The sequence below is a fragment of the Oryctolagus cuniculus genome, chromosome X (genome assembly GCF_964237555.1).
Source record: "Oryctolagus cuniculus chromosome X, mOryCun1.1, whole genome shotgun sequence".
Classification (NCBI taxonomy): Eukaryota; Metazoa; Chordata; class Mammalia; order Lagomorpha; family Leporidae; genus Oryctolagus; species Oryctolagus cuniculus.
Genome location: NC_091453.1, coordinates 4377686 through 4393120, shown reverse-complemented (window position 1 = coordinate 4393120; position 15435 = coordinate 4377686). Strand labels below are relative to the sequence as shown.

The 15435-nt window shown below is 43.6% G+C and overlaps 1 protein-coding gene across 3 annotated transcripts in view; it reads left to right on the top strand.

Moving 5' to 3' along the window:
- Positions 1-15435, top strand: part of BEND2 (BEN domain containing 2) — a 57450-nt gene that overhangs the window by 24125 nt on the left and 17890 nt on the right. For all 3 annotated transcript variants that reach the window (XM_070067226.1, XM_070067225.1, XM_070067227.1), the window contains exons 6-10: positions 1412-1540; positions 3003-3152; positions 5876-6025; positions 8039-8188; positions 10560-10685. In XM_070067226.1, the coding sequence (XP_069923327.1) occupies positions 1412-1540; positions 3003-3152; positions 5876-6025; positions 8039-8188; positions 10560-10685 (705 nt within the window). The remainder of the gene's footprint in view (positions 1-1411; positions 1541-3002; positions 3153-5875; positions 6026-8038; positions 8189-10559; positions 10686-15435) is intronic.

Here is a 15435-nt window from a genome sequence, read left to right as displayed (position 1 = left end):
GCCATGTGGGATGCCAGCACTGCAGGTAGAGGCTTCACCTGCTATGCTACAATGCTGGCACCTAGCTGTTTTCCATTTGAACTAAAAAAAAGTTTATATTTTCAGTAATTTCAGATCTATATGTATTCAGAAATTCAGTTTATGCTTTATCCATTTCCCTCAATGATAACATATTGTAACATTACGGTATAATATCACAATCAGACATTTGTAGACTGAATCCATGTTTGTGTGTATGTGTATAAACACATGTGTGTATTTAGTTCTATGCAGTATTATCACAAGAATTTGTTTATATATCCACACTCAGTCATGATACAGAAAATTATTACTACAAGTATCACCCATATTGCCTTTTATTAACCACAACCACCTCCGCCTGGTCTTTCCTTCTACCCTGTCCCATTCTAACTGCTGATGATCAGTTATCTGACTTAGTTTTCTGTAGTTTTGTTATTAGAGTGTTGTTTAAATGGAATCAAATGTTACATAACCTTTTCTTCACTAGATGGAATTTCCTCAGGGTTGCTATCAGGTGTTGTGTGTAGCAGTAGTTCCTTCCTTTTTGCTGTTGAGTACTATTCCATGCTGTTGATGACCAATTGTTGGCTCATTGGTTCATCTCGAAAAACATCTGGGGCGTTTCTAATTTTGAGCTATTGCAAGTGAAACCAAATGAACATTCATGTACTTGTTTTTGTGTAGGCATAAATTGACATGAAATTCAGGGTCATATGGTAATCTGTGTTTCGTTTTATAATAAACTGCAAAAATTTTTTTCAAAGGCCTGTTCCAATTTAGCTTCCAACCAGTAATGTATGAGATTTTCTCCTCTTTGTGATATATCTTCTTTCTTCTTGATGTTTAAAGATTCATTCTTTCATCATATCCATTTGGTATGAATATTTTCTTTCACCCTTTCTGAAAGGATGAGTCTAAAGGGGTAAATAATTTTACTTTTCCTGCATATAAGAATGTCTATTTCTTGTACTTTTTAAAAAAAGGATTTATTTTATTTATTTGAAAGGGTTACAGAGGTAGAGACAGAGAGAGAGGTTTTCCATCCGCTGATTCACTCCCCCAGATGGCTGCAACAGCCGGAGCTGTGCCAATCCGAAGCCAGGAGTCAGGAGCTTCTTCCGGGTCTCCCACGTGGGTGCAGGGGCCCAAGGACTTGGGTCATCTTCTACTGCTTTCCCAGGCCATAGTAGAGAGCTGGATCGGAAGAGGAGCAGCCGGGACTTGAACCGGCACTAATTTGGGATGCTGGCGCTTTAGACCAAGGCTTTAACCCACTGCGCCACAGCGCTGACCCTCTTGTACTTTTCTCAGCAGTGTTTTGCTCTGTGTAAATTCATGGTTGAGAATTTCTTTTTTCCTTAAGCACCTGAAAAATATCTTCTTCCTGTAGCGATGCCAGGAAGAGTAGAAACCACACTGCAAAGCAACAATCCGGAGGCAACGAGTACCCCAACTCTATTGAAGAATGACATTAACCAGTGCTCTGCACCTTCATCTGCTGGTATTTTACCTAATTTTGGTGAGTTTCAGATGATGCTTGTTACAAGTAGCACTGTTGAATCTGGACCCATCAGTACCCTTAGTGTAAGCTGGTTGTAGCTCGTTTTCACAATTACATTTTTTAAGTGACTTGAGATTCACAGGTATATGTCAGAAATAATACGAAGTGGTGGCCTTTACACTTTACCCATTTCTCCCAGCAGTAAGTAATCTTCAATGCTAGAGTCCAAAACACAGCCGGGATATTGACATTGACATGATATGCAGTCATGACTGAGCTATCTCTGGTTTTAATTGTGGTAGTTTGCGTGTGTTTATGTTTATTTCCATATAAATTTCTTACCTAGTATGTTTGATTCCCACCACTACAGTGAAGATATGGAGCGTTTTCTTTACCACCAGGTGGCCTCATCTTGCTCTTTTATAACCACGCCCACCTCTCTCAGGTCACTCTTTCCTTGTGACTGCCTGTTCCCTAATCCATGGTTAATAGTGGTCTTTATAATTTTTTTTTCTCAGTCAGCATAAATGCCTGAAGACTCACATAGGTTGTGGTGGGTGTCAATACTTTCTCACACTTTAAACATTATTGATTTATTTCCAAGCCCACTCCCCCCCACCTTGCCTCACACTCACATACATAGCTCTTCTGTCCACTGGTTCACTACCCACAGGCCCACAACAGCTGTGACTGGGCCAGGCTGAAGCCAGGAACCCAGACTCAGCCCAGGTCTCCTATGTGGGCATCAGGGACCCAAGTACTTGAGCCATCACCTGCTGCCTCACTACATGTGCATTAGCAGGAAGCTGGCTTGGAAGCAGAGCCATGGGTTGAACCCAGGCACTGTATCGGGTATGAGCATCCCAATGGCTTCTTAACCCTGTGCCAAATGCTTGTCCCGGTTCCTCCCTTGTTATTCCTGAGTAGTTTTATCAACCTGCCCTTTGATAGCCATACCACACTCTCTTGGGGAATCCCTTCCCTGCCCCAGTGGGTATGCAATATTTTTCTGTATTCATCTGTTGAAGGGCAGTCGTTCCCCTACCTCTGCCACCCCAGTCTTTGATACTAGGAATCAACTGCTATGAACATTCATGTACTGATGTTTTTACCAACCTAAATTTTTCCTTTCTCTGTCACAATTGCCCTTGCTGGTGCTTATAGTAATAGCAAGTTTTGTTTTACAGGAAACTACCTAACAGTTGTGCAGAAGAGTCTACCTTTTTACATCCCCAGTGGCAATATCTGAGCACACCCTACTTCTGATCTTTCTTTCCTCTGTTCTTCCTTCCTTCCTGCTGCTCCACGTTTCTTTACTTTATCACACCCTTTCTGTTTGAGGACTTCCCTTTAGTCTTTTTTATGGGTAAGTCTGCTAGAGACAGGTTCAGTTAGTTTTCCTTTGTATGAAAAAATGTTTCTTTCACTTTTCCCCAGTAGGATAGCTTCAACTTCTTGAATTTCTGTTCTTTTCCTTCAGGAGCTGAAAGAATTATACTTACAGAAGTGCCATACTCTGCAGAAAACGAGACGAGAGAGAATGCTCATAGAAAGTATTGTCCAACTTTCCTTGGAAATATTACTACCTCAGATGCTTCTTCTTCATTTCCGAATGATACTTCCAATTTTGGTGAGTTTGAAATGGTATCTATTATTATTGAATCTATTTCCATTGCCATTCTTAATGTTAAATCTTTGTGATTGCCTTTTTATAAATTAAACTTTTCATTTTGAATTGTTTCGGAACCAGAGGCTGCTGTCAGAAATAAAACAGAGAGATCTAGCAGTCCTTTATCCAGTTTCCCACAATAGTAATATTTTGCCAAAACAGTAAAATATCATAACCAGGATATGGACACCCATGCAATCCACATCTCAATGAGATGTCCTCAGCTTTCCTTGTGTACCTTGTGTGTTCAAGTGGGTGTTTAGTATTTGATGATTTCATCTTGTCCACCACCACAGTCATGATACAGAAAGTTATCGCCACAAGTATCACCCATATTGCCTTTTATTAACCACAACCACTTCCCCCTGGTCCTCCTTTCTTACTTGTTCCATCCTAACCACTGATGATCTGTTATCTGACTTCACTCTGTAATTTTGTCATTTGAATGTTGTTTAAATGGAATCAAATGTTAGTAACCTTCTGGGCATGCCTTTTCCTCAAGGTTATTACCTGGTCTTGCATGTATCAGTAATTCTCTCCTATTTGCTGTTGAATACCTTTCCATTGTGTTGATGTACAACGCTGCTCCTTCGATCACCCCTGGAAGGACATTTGGGGCATTTATAATTTTGAGTTATTGCAAATAAAGGCCCAGTGAACATTCATTTACTTGTTTTTGGTTAGGCATAAATTGACATGCAATCCAGGGTCATATTGTAATCCGTGTCTCAATTTATAATATACTGGTAAAAAGTGTTTTCCAAAAGGGCTGTACCATTTTTCATTCTCACTTATAATCTATGTTCCTCTCCATTTTGCATTGTTCCTTCTTTTTTCCTGATGCTCACTTATTCATTCTTTCATCATACCCTTTCTATATGAAGTTTTACTTTGAGCCTTTCTTTAAGGGTGAGTCTAAGAGCGGTAATTTTAGTTTTCGTGCATGTAAGAATGTCTTTATTTCTTGCACATTACTCAGTTTATTACTACATATAAATTCATAGTTGAGAAGTTTTTTTTTCTAAAGATTCATTTTATTTATTTGAAAGGCAGAGTTATGGGAGGGGGGAAGTAGAGAGAGGGAGAGACATCTTCAATCCACTGAGTTACTCTCCAAATGGCCTCAATGGCCTGGGCTGGGGCAGACCAAGGGCAGGAGCCCAGAGATTCTTCCATGTTGCCCACGTGTGTGCAAGGACCCAAGCATTTGAGCCATCTTCTGCTGCTACCCATGCACATTATCAGCAGCGGATCAGAAGTGGAGCTGCTGGGACTCAAAGTGGCACCTACATTGGATACTGGTATCGCAGGCAGTGGCTTTATCTAGTAGACCACAGCACTGGACACCCTTTTTTCCTTAAGCACCTGCAAAATATGTTTTTCTTGTAGTTATGCTAGGAATACTATAAACCAGCCTGCAAAACAATCCCGAGGCAATAAATGACCCAACCCTATTGGGAAATCACAGTAACCAGTGTTCTGCACCTTCATCTGCTGGTATTCTGCCTAATTTTGTTGAATTCCAGATGATACCTGTTACAAGTAGCATTATTGAATCTGGACCCATCAGTATCCTTAGGGTAAGCTGGTTGTAGCTCGTTTTTATAATTACATCTTTTTGAAGTAATTTGAGATTTACAGGTATATGTCAGAAATAATACGAAGTGGTGGCCTTTACACTTTACCCATTTCTCCCAGCAGTAAATAATCTTCCAAAACACAATCAAGATATTGAAACTGATGTGATTCACAGTCATTACTGAGATGCCTCTGGGTTTACTTGTAGTAATTTGTGTGTGTTTATGTTTATTTCCATGTAAAGTTCTTACTTGAGTAGGTTTGATTTTTTCCACCACAGTGAAGATATGGAGCGTTTTCTTTACCACCAGGTGGCCTCATCTTGCTCTTTTATAACCACGCCCACCTCTCTATCCTTTGTGACTGCCTGTTCCCTAATCCATGGTTAATAGTGGTCTTTATAATTTTTTTTTCTCAGTCAGCATAAATGCCTGAAGACTCACATAGGTTGTGGTGGGTGTCAATACTTTCTCACACTTTAAACATTATTGATTTATTTCCAAGCCCACTCCCCCCCACCTTGCCTCACACTCACATACATAGCTCTTCTGTCCACTGGTTCACTACCCACAGGCCCACAACAGCTGTGACTGGGCCAGGCTGAAGCCAGGAACCCAGACTCAGCCCAGGTCTCCTATGTGGGCATCAGGGACCCAAGTACTTGAGCCATCACCTGCTGCCTCACTACATGTGCATTAGCAGGAAGCTGGCTTGGAAGCAGAGCCATGGGTTGAACCCAGGCACTGTATCGGGTATGAGCATCCCAATGGCTTCTTAACCCTGTGCCAAATGCTTGTCCCGGTTCCTCCCTTGTTATTCCTGAGTAGTTTTATCAACCTGCCCTTTGATAGCCATACCACACTCTCTTGGGGAATCCCTTCCCTGCCCCAATGGTATGATCTTTCTTTCCTCTGTTCTTCCTTCCTTCCTGCTGCTCCACGTTTCTTTACTTCATCACACCCTTTCTGTTTGAGGACCTCCCTTTAGTCTTCTTATGGGTAAGTCTGCTAGAGACAGGTTCAGTTAGTTTTCCTTTGTATGCAAATACCTTTTTTCATCTTTTCTAGATGAAAGAAACACTCATGATTCAGCGTTATTTTTTTCAGGAGTTGAAAAAGTTGTCCTCATAGAAGTGCCAGAAGATGGAGAAAATGTGCTGAAAGACAGCTCTGAGACAAGATATTACCCAGCTTTATTGGGAAATATCGTTCCCACCAATGTTGATCCTTCATCTGGCACTGCTGTACCCTGTTTTGGTGAGTTTGAAATGCTTCATGTTCCAAGTATTGAATGTCGATTCAGCAGCATTCTTTAATTAGTTCTTTGTGATTGCTTTTGAAAAATTAAACTTCTTATTTTGAATTGTTTTGGAACCAGAGGCTGCTGTCAAATAATACAGACAGCTCTTCTGTGTTCTTTACCTGGTTTCCCTCTATAGTAATATTTTGCCAAAATATAATAAAATATCATAACCAGATGTCGACATCAATATAATCCACATCTTATTGAAATGTGCTCAGCTTTCCTTGTGTACCTTTGTGTGTGCAGGTGTGTGTTTGTCTCTAACAGGTTAGTGTTTGGCGTTTTCATCTTGTGAGTGAGGTTGTGTGTTTACCTCCACAGCCAAGGGAGAGATCACTTTCTGCCATGCCTAGAGCTTCAGATCACTATTTGATAACCACACCTATCTTTTTCAGGTCTCCCTTTCCTTCCCCCATTGACCCATCCCCATCATCTGGCTGCCGAGGAGCTCTTCTCCATCTTGTCTCTTCAGATTATATAAGTGGCATTGCACTTGAGATTGGCTTTTATCACTCAACTTAATTTCCTGGAAACTCACGTAGTAATAATTTATTCCTTTTATTGCTGAGCAGTATACTGCCTGTATACTACATTTTGTTTAACTGTTCACCTATTGAATAACATCTGGCTTTTTTTACTTTAGATTTTATATATTGGGAATAATGCTGTTGTGAATATTCATGTACACATGTTTGTATAAATGCAATTTTTCATTTTTTAAGATTTATTTTATTTATTTGAAAGACAGAGTTACAGAGAGAGGTAGAGACAGAGAGAGAGGTCTTCCATCCGCTGATTCACTCCCCAGATGGCTGCAATGGCTGGAGCTGTGCCGATCTGAAGCCAGGAGCTTCTTCCAGGTCTCCCACGTGGGTGCAGGGGCCCAAGGACTTGGGCTGTCTTCTACTGCTTTCCCAGACCACAACAGAGAGCTGGATCGGAAGTGGAGCAGCTGGGACTAAAGCCAGCACCCATATGCGATGCCGACACTTCAGGCCAGGGCTTTAACCTGCTGCGCCACAGTGCAGGCCCCATGATTTTTCATTTTTTTTAATTTTTAAAATTTATTTTTAATTTTTTGACTGGCAGAGTGGACAGTGAGAGAGAGAGACAGAGAGAAAGGTCTTCCTTTGCCGTTGGTTCACCCTCCAATGGCTGCCGCGGCTGGTGCGCTGAGGCCAGCGCATTGCACTGATCTGAAGCCAGGAGCCAGGTGCTTCTCCTGGTCTCCCATGCGGGTGCAGGGCCCAAGCACTTGGGCCATCCTCCACTGCACTCCCGGGCCACAGCAGAGAGCTGGACTGGAAGAGGGGCAACTGGGACAGAATCCGGCACCCCGACCGGGACTAGAACCCGGGGTGCGGGCGCCGCAGGCGGAGGATTAGCCTAGTGAGCTGTGGCGCTGGCCAATTTTTCATTTTTAATAGTTCCTTTATATTGATGAATCTCATGATATAAAATATGAACAATTCAGAAAAACTATTTGCCCTTTGAAAGACATCTATCAGGTTTTTTTAATTCTGTTTTTTGATATTGCAATCAAAGCTGTTATGAGCATTTATGTACTGGTTTTTGTGTAAATATAAGTTTTAATTTTTCTATCATGAATACCAAGAGAACAATTGTTGGGTCTTATGATAATAGCATGTTTCATTGTATGAGAAACTGCCAAACAGTTGTCCAGAGAGCTTGCACTATTTTGTATTTCCAATAGTGATGTAGGAGAGACCCAATTTCTCTGCATCTATATTTCTGGTCTTTCCATTGTGTTCCCTGCTCCTTGATGTTCCAAGATACTGGAATTCTTCTGTAATGTCTTTTCTCTTAGAAGATTTTCCTGTAGCTAAATCTGCCAGGGACCAAATCTTTTAATTTTCTTTTTGTGGAGATATCTTCATTTTCCCTTCTTTCCTAAAAGGTTATTTCGCCCAGTCTACAATTCATGATTGGGAGTTCTTGTCTTTCAGTATTTGAAAAAGTTATACTCATAGAGGTGCCAGGAAATGCAGAAGGAAGCCAGGAAAACAACCAGCAGGCAATGAATTGCCCACCTTCATTTGGAAATGACAGTGACCAAGCTGCTGCCTCTTCATCTGCTTCCATTTCTCCTGATTTTGGTAAGTTTGAAATGATATGTGGTACAGGTAACACTGTTTAACCTAGGCCCATTAACATCTTTAATGCAAAATTAGTGGCAGTTCATTATTAAACTTAACTTTCAATTTTGTGCTAATTTGAAATTTGTAAGAAATAATATCCTTTACACTTTGCCCATTTATCTCAACAGTAACATTTTCCAAAATGTAATAGAACATTACAACCAAGATGCTGACATTGATACAACTCACAGATCTTACTGAGGTTTCCCTAGTTTACTTGTATTAATCTGTATGTATGCATTTAGCTCCATTAGGTTTTGTCATAGGAGTAAGTTTGATATCTACCACCATAGTCAAGATACACATTTCTTTTCTGTTTTTAAAAGATGCATTTATTTATTTTAGAGGCAGAGTTACAGATAGGGACAGGGAGAGACAGAGAGGTCTTCCATCTGCTGGTTCACTCCCCAAATGGCTGCAATCTGGGCCCATCCAAATCCAGGAGCCAAGAGCTTCTTCCAGGTCTCCCCCGTGGGTGCAGAGGCCCAAGCATTTGAGCCGTCTTGCACTGCTTTTTCTCAGGACATTAGCAGGGAGCTGGATTGGAAGTAGAGTAGCCAGGACTTGAACTGGTGTCCACATGGGATGCCAGTGCCGCAGGCAGAAGCTTAACCTAATATGCCATAGCGCCTGCCCCAGATACACATTTCTTTTAACAGCAGGATGTCTTTTTTTTAAAAAAAAAACTTTATTTATTTATTTGAAAGGCAGAGTTACAGAGAGGCAGAGGCAGAGAGAGAAAGTCTTCCATCTACTGGTTCACTCCCTAAATGGCCTCAGTGGCCAGAGCTGAGCAGATCCAAAGCCAGGAGCCTGGAGTTTCTTCTGGGTCTCCCACATGGATGCAGGGGCCCAAGGACTTGGGCCATCCTCCACTGCTTTCCTAAGGCATAGCAGAGAGTTGGATCAGAAGTGGAGCAGCCAGGGCTCAAACTGGTGCCCATAAGGGACGCCAGTACTGCAGGTGGTGGCCTTACCTGTTACAACCACAGTGCCAGCCCCTCATCTTACTTTTTTATAGCCATCTGGCCTCAGCATAATTCTCTGGAGATTCATCCAATTTGTTGCATGTATCAATAGTCCTTTCTTATTGCTGAATGATATTCCACAGGATCGATATATTACAGCTTGGTTATCTGTTTACTTGTGGAAGGACATCTGGGTTGTTTCTGAGTTTTGATTCATGAAGTAAAGTTGCTGTGACCTTTCACATTTAGGTGTCTGTGTAAACCCAAGTTGTGATGTGTCTTGGATAAATGTACAAGAGTGCACATACTTGATTGTATGGTAATTGCATGCTTAGTTTTATAAGAAGCTGCCAGGTTATTTTTTAAATTATTTATTTATTTGAAAGGCAGAGTTACAGAGGCTGGGGTGGGGGAGGAAGTCTTCCATCTGCTGATTCGCTCCCCAAGTGGCAATGGTCGGAACTAGGCCAGTCATTTGACGCTAGGTGCCAGGAGCTTCCTCCAGGTCTCCCACGTGGGTGCAGGGGCCCAAGGACTTGCGCCATCTTCCACTGCCTTCCCAGGTGCATTAGCAGGGAACTGGATCAGAAGTGGTGCAGCCGGGACTCAAACTGGTGCCCATATGGGATGTTGGCACTACAGGCGGTGGCTTTACCCACTATGCCACAGTGCCAGCCCCAGAAGCTGCCAGGTGATTTTTCCAGAGAAATTGTACCACTTTGTATTCCTACCAGCCATATGTGAGTGATCCACTTTGTCCACAAACATTTTTTTTTTTTGACAGGCAGAGTGGACAGTGAGAGAGAGAGACAGAGAGAAAGGTCTTCCTTTGCCGTTGGTTCACCCTCCAATGGCCGCCGCGGCCGGCGTGCTGCGGCCGGCGCACCGCGCTGATCCGGTGGCAGGAGCCAGGAGCCAGGTGCTTTTCCTGGTCTCCCATGGGGTGCAGGGCCCAAGCACCTGGGCCATCCTCCACTGCACTCCCTGGCCACAGCAGAGGGCTGGCCTGGAAGAGGGGCAACCGGGACAGAATCGGGCGCCCCGACCGGGACTAGAACCCGGTGTGCCGGCGCCGCTAGGCGGAGGATTAGCGTAGTGAGCCGCGGCGCCAACCCACAAACATTTTTTTTGAACTGCTTTCGTTTTTTTCTTTTCCATTTTGATGCCCCAAGATTGACTCATCTTTCTTTTTTGTTTGAAGATTTCCCTTTAATTATTCTTAAAATGTATAACAAGCACTTCGAGGTTGCCCTTGTGTGAGAATGTATTTCCCGTTTGGTCTTGAAGGGTTGTTTTGCCTGATACAGAATTCTGGTTGAGATTGTCTTACTTTCCAGTGCTTGAAAATATTTTATTTATAGAAATGCTGGAAGAACTACAGGGCAACCTGGAAGCAAGCACTGAGACAGCAAGTCATGCACCATCATTGGGAAGTGACAGTGACCCAAATGCTTTCTCACCAACTGACTGCCTCCTTTGCAATTTGAGTGAGTTTGAAATGATACTTATTACTTGAAGTACTATTGAAGCAAGACTCTGTGAGACCTGGAATGTAACATAGTGGTAGCTTTTTGTAATTAAAGCTTTTATTTTCAGAAAAATTTAGCTGCAGTGTCATCATCATAAATACTACAGAGTTATCCTGTGTTTCCATTCTCTAGTTTTCCCCAGTGGTAACATCTTACATCCCTGCCTTTCAAATAAAATGAAAATATAGAAAAATTTAAGATTTAGTTTTATAAGAAACTGACAAATTGGTTTTCAGTGTGGCTATACCATTTGGCATCCCTGCTAGCAGCATGTGAGTGGCCCGGTTTCTCTGCAGCCATATTGCTGGTTTTCCCCTTGTTCACAGTTCCCGAGGCTCCATTCCTTCTGACATGTCCTTTCTTGGTGAAAAATTTCCTTCAACTATTTTTTGAGTGTAAATCAGATGGTAACAAATACTTTTGGTTTTCTTTTGTCTATGAAATATCTTTCTTTTTACATCATTCCTGAAAGATAGCTTCACTGAATGTAGAATATGTGATTGAGAGTGTCTTAGCTTTTTGTCTCCTTTCTTTTCCCCCACCCATCCACTCTCCCACCCTCCCTCTGTCCTTCCCCTTCTTCTCCCTTCTTCTCCCTTCTTCTCCCTCCTTCTCCCTCCTCTCCTCTTCTCTCCTCTCCTTTCTTCTCCTCTCCTCTCCTTTCTGTCTCTGTCTTTCTGTTTTCCTTTGTCTCTTTTTCTATTGTCCCTCTCTCCTCTCTGCCCCTCTCCTATCCCCCCTTCTCTTCTCTCTCCTACTTTCTCTCTACCTCCTCTCTCTCTTTTTCTTTCTTTCTCTTCTTCCTTTCCTCTCTGCTCCTTCTTCAGCCTTCCTACCTTCTTTCCTTTCTTTCTTGTTTCACTCTCTTTCCTTCTGCCATTCTTTTTATCTTTTCCTATTTATTTTTTATCCTTCCCTCCTCTCCTGTCCCTTCATCTGTCATCTCCTCATCTCTCCTATCCTCTCCTCTCCTCTCCCTCTCTCTCTGTCTTCCTACCTCCTCTTCCTTGCTTGCTTGCTTCCTTCCTTCCTTTTCTTCTTCCTTCCTCTTTCTTTCCTTCCTTTCTCTCTGTGTATTTTTGTGTCTTTCTCTCTCTCCTCTCTTTCCCTTTCTTGTGTCTCCTGTTTTCCCCATCCTCTGTTGTCCTGTCTTCCCCTCCTCTCCTCTTCCTCCCCTTCTCTCCCCTTGCCTCTCCTCCCTGCCACTATCATTTCCTCCTCTTTCCATGCTTCCTCTCTTCTCCTCTCCTGCCTTGGCCTCTGCTCTCCTCTCCTTACCTTCCCTCCACACTCTTTCCCTCCCCTCTCCTCCCTTCTCCTCTCCTCCCCTCTTTCTCTCTCTACCTTCCTTTCTTTCAGATTTATTTATTTGAAAGTCAGAGTTACAGAGAGAGGGAGAAAGACACACACACACACACACACACACACACAGATCCTCTATCCGCTGGTTCACTCCCCACATGGCTGCAAAGACTGGGGCTGGGCCAGGCCAAAGCCAAGAGCCAGGAGCTTCATTCAGGTCTCCCATGTGGGTGCAGGGGCCCAAGTACTTGGGCCATCTTCTGCTGTTTTCCCAGGCACATTAGCAGGGAGCTGGATGGAAAGTGGAGCAGCTGGGACACCAATCAGCACCCATATGAGATGCTGGCATCACAGGTGTCAGCTTTCCCCTATATGCCACAATGCTGGCCCCTCTTTTCCTTCTTTCCTTCCTTCCTTCCTTCCTTCCTTCCTTCCTTCCTTCCTTCCTTCCTTCCCTCCCTCCCCCCTCCCTCCCTCCCTCCCTCTCTCCCTCCCTCTCTTTCTTTTCCTCTATTTCTCTTTCTTTTCCTCTCTTTATCTCTCTCCTCTTTCTTTTCTCTTCTTTTGTCCTCTCCTCTCTACTCCTTTCTCCTGTCCCCTCCCCTCTCCTCTCCATTCCTCTCCTTTCCTTCCTCCCACTCTCCTTTCCTCTCCTCTCTTTTCTCTCTCCTTCCTCCCTCCCTCCTTCCTTCTCTCCCTCCCCTCCCCCTCCCTTCCTCCCTCCCTTTCTTCCTTCCTTCCTTCCTACCTACTTTCCTTTCTCCCTTTGCTATTTGTTTCTTTCTCTTTCACTCTCTCCTTCTCTTTCCTCTGCCTTCCTGTCCTCCTCGCCATTCCCCTTCCCTCTCCTTTCTGTTCCCCTCCCTTTTCTGCTTCCCTTCCCAACCCCTCTCCTCTCCTCCCTTCCCTTCCCCTCTTCTCCCCTAGTCTCCCCTCCCCTCTCCTCTTGTACCCTCTGAGATCCTCTCCCTCTCTCCTTCCTTTCGTTGTTGCTTTCTTTCTCTCATCCCTTTTTCCTTTCTCTTTCCTTTGTCTCTCATTCTGTCCTCTCCACTCCTGTCCTCCCCTCCCCTATTCTCTCCTTCTGTCACCTCTCCTCTCCTCCCCTCCCCTCCTCTTCTCTCCCCTTCCCTTCTCCTCCCATTTCCTTCCTTCTTCTCCCCTCCCCCTCCTCTCCCCTCCCTTTCTTTCCCCTGCCCTATCCTCCACTCTTCTCTTTCCTCTCTTCCTCTCTGCTCCTTTCTCTCCTCTCTCTCATTTCCTGCCCTCTCCTCCCTCCCCTCTTCTCTCCCCATCCCCTCCACTCCTCTCACTCTTTCTCCTCTCCCTCCGTTTTTCTCTCTCCTCTCTGTTTCCTTTTGTCCTCCCCCTCCCCTCCTCTTCTTTCCCCTCCCCTCTCCTCTTGCTCTCTCACTCTCTTTCTCTTACTTTCCATCCCTCCTTTCGTTCTCTCTGTCTTCTCATTTTCTCTCCTTCTCTTCTTTCTCCTTCAGCTGTCTCCTGTTCTCCTTTGTAATGTCTCTTCTCCTCTAATCTTCACCATTCTGCTCACCTCTTCTGACCTCATCTCTCCTCTCTACTCTCTGTCCCTCTCCTTCTTCCTTCCTTCCTTCCTTCCCTCCCTCCCTCCTTCCCTCCCTTCCTCTTTCCCTCCCTTCTTTTTTCTTTCTTTATTTCTGCTGTATCCCCTTTCCTTTCCTCTCCTCTCCCTCTCTTTCTCCCTTTCCTCTTTTTCTCTCTTTTTTGCTTTTGCTGTTCATTTCTTCCTTTTTCACTCACTTTCCCGTTCTCTCTCTTTCCTCTCTCTCCTTGTACTCCCTGCCCTTCCTCTCCCCTTCACTCTCTCCCCTCTCCTCTCTCTTCCCCTCCCCAACCACTCTTCCTTCTCACCTCCCTTCTCTTTCCTTCCCTTCCCCTGTCCTCCGCCCTTCCTCCTCCTCTCCTCTTCTCCCCTCTCTTTCTATCCCCTCCCTTTCTTTCTCTTCACCTCCCCTTTGTCTCCTCTCAGCTCCTCTCCCTCTCTGTCTCCCTCCTTCCTTTCTTTTCCTGCCTTCCTTAATCACTTTCTCTTTTGTCTCTCCTTCTGTCCTCCCCTCTCTTTTCTCCCCTCCTCCTCCTCTCCCTCTCTTTTTTCTTCTCTCCCTGCTTCGCTCCCTTCTCTTTTTTCTCTTCTCCTTCCCCACCTCTCCTTTTCTCTTTTCTCTGTCTCTCCTGTTCTCTCCCCCCATCTATCTTTTGGGACTGTCTTTGAAACACTTTTTTCATCTCTTGAGTCTTATGTCTCTAGAAGTTTTCCAATAATATTGATCTATGTATTGATATATGGTTATGATTTCTTTTAAAAAAAGATTTATTTTTATTTGTTTGAAAGAGTTACAGAGAGAGGTAGAGACAGAGAGGTCTTCTATCATCTGGTTCACTTCCCAAATGACTGCAACAGCCAGAGCTGGGCCAATCCAAAGCCAGGAGCTTCCTCCAGGTCTCCCATGTGGGTGCAGGGGTCCAAGGACTTGGGCCATCTTCTGCTGCTTTCCCAGGCACATTAGCAGGGAACTAGATTAGAAGTGGAGCAGCCAGGACTCAAACTGGCTCCATTTTCCTCTATTTTAAAATTTAAACTCATTTTATCCCTCTCACCCCTCCCAGCCTCTAGTAATGAACATTCTGTGTTTAGGTTGAGCTTTTTAAAAAAACCTTTTGGATCCCATATATAAAGGAGAACATGTGGTGTTTGTATTTCTGTGTCCAACTTATTTCACTCAACATAATGTCCTCTAGTCGCATCTATTTTGATGGTATTGATAGAATTTCATTCTTCCTTAGTGCTGAATAATATCCCATTATGCATATGTAATATATACCACATTTTCTTTATACATTCATCTGATGATGGACACTCTGCTTGACTCCATATCTTGGCTATTGTGAACAGTGCTGCTATAAACATAATGAAGCAGGTATCTCTTTGATACAATAGGTTCAAGTCCTTTGGGTATACACCCAGTAGTGGGATTACTGGATCATATGGCAGTTCTATTTCTATTTTAAAAGAAATCTCTGTGCTGTTTTCCACAGTAACTGTACAAATTTACATTCCCACCAACAGTGTAGAAGAGTTCCCCTTTCTCCACATCCTTGCCAGTGTTTATTGCTCTCTGTGTTTTGAATAATAGTCATTCTGACAGAGGTAAGGTGATATCTCATTGTGGTTTTTTAAAAAAGATTTATTTATTTATTTATTTATTTGAAAGTCAGAGTTACACAGAGAGAGGAGAGGCAGAGAGAGAGAGAGAGAGAGAGAGAGGTCTTCCATCCATTGGTTCATTGTCCAATTGGCCGCAAAGGCTAGAGCTGTGCTGATTCGAAACCAGGAGCCAGGAGCTTCTTCCGGGTCCCCCACATGGAG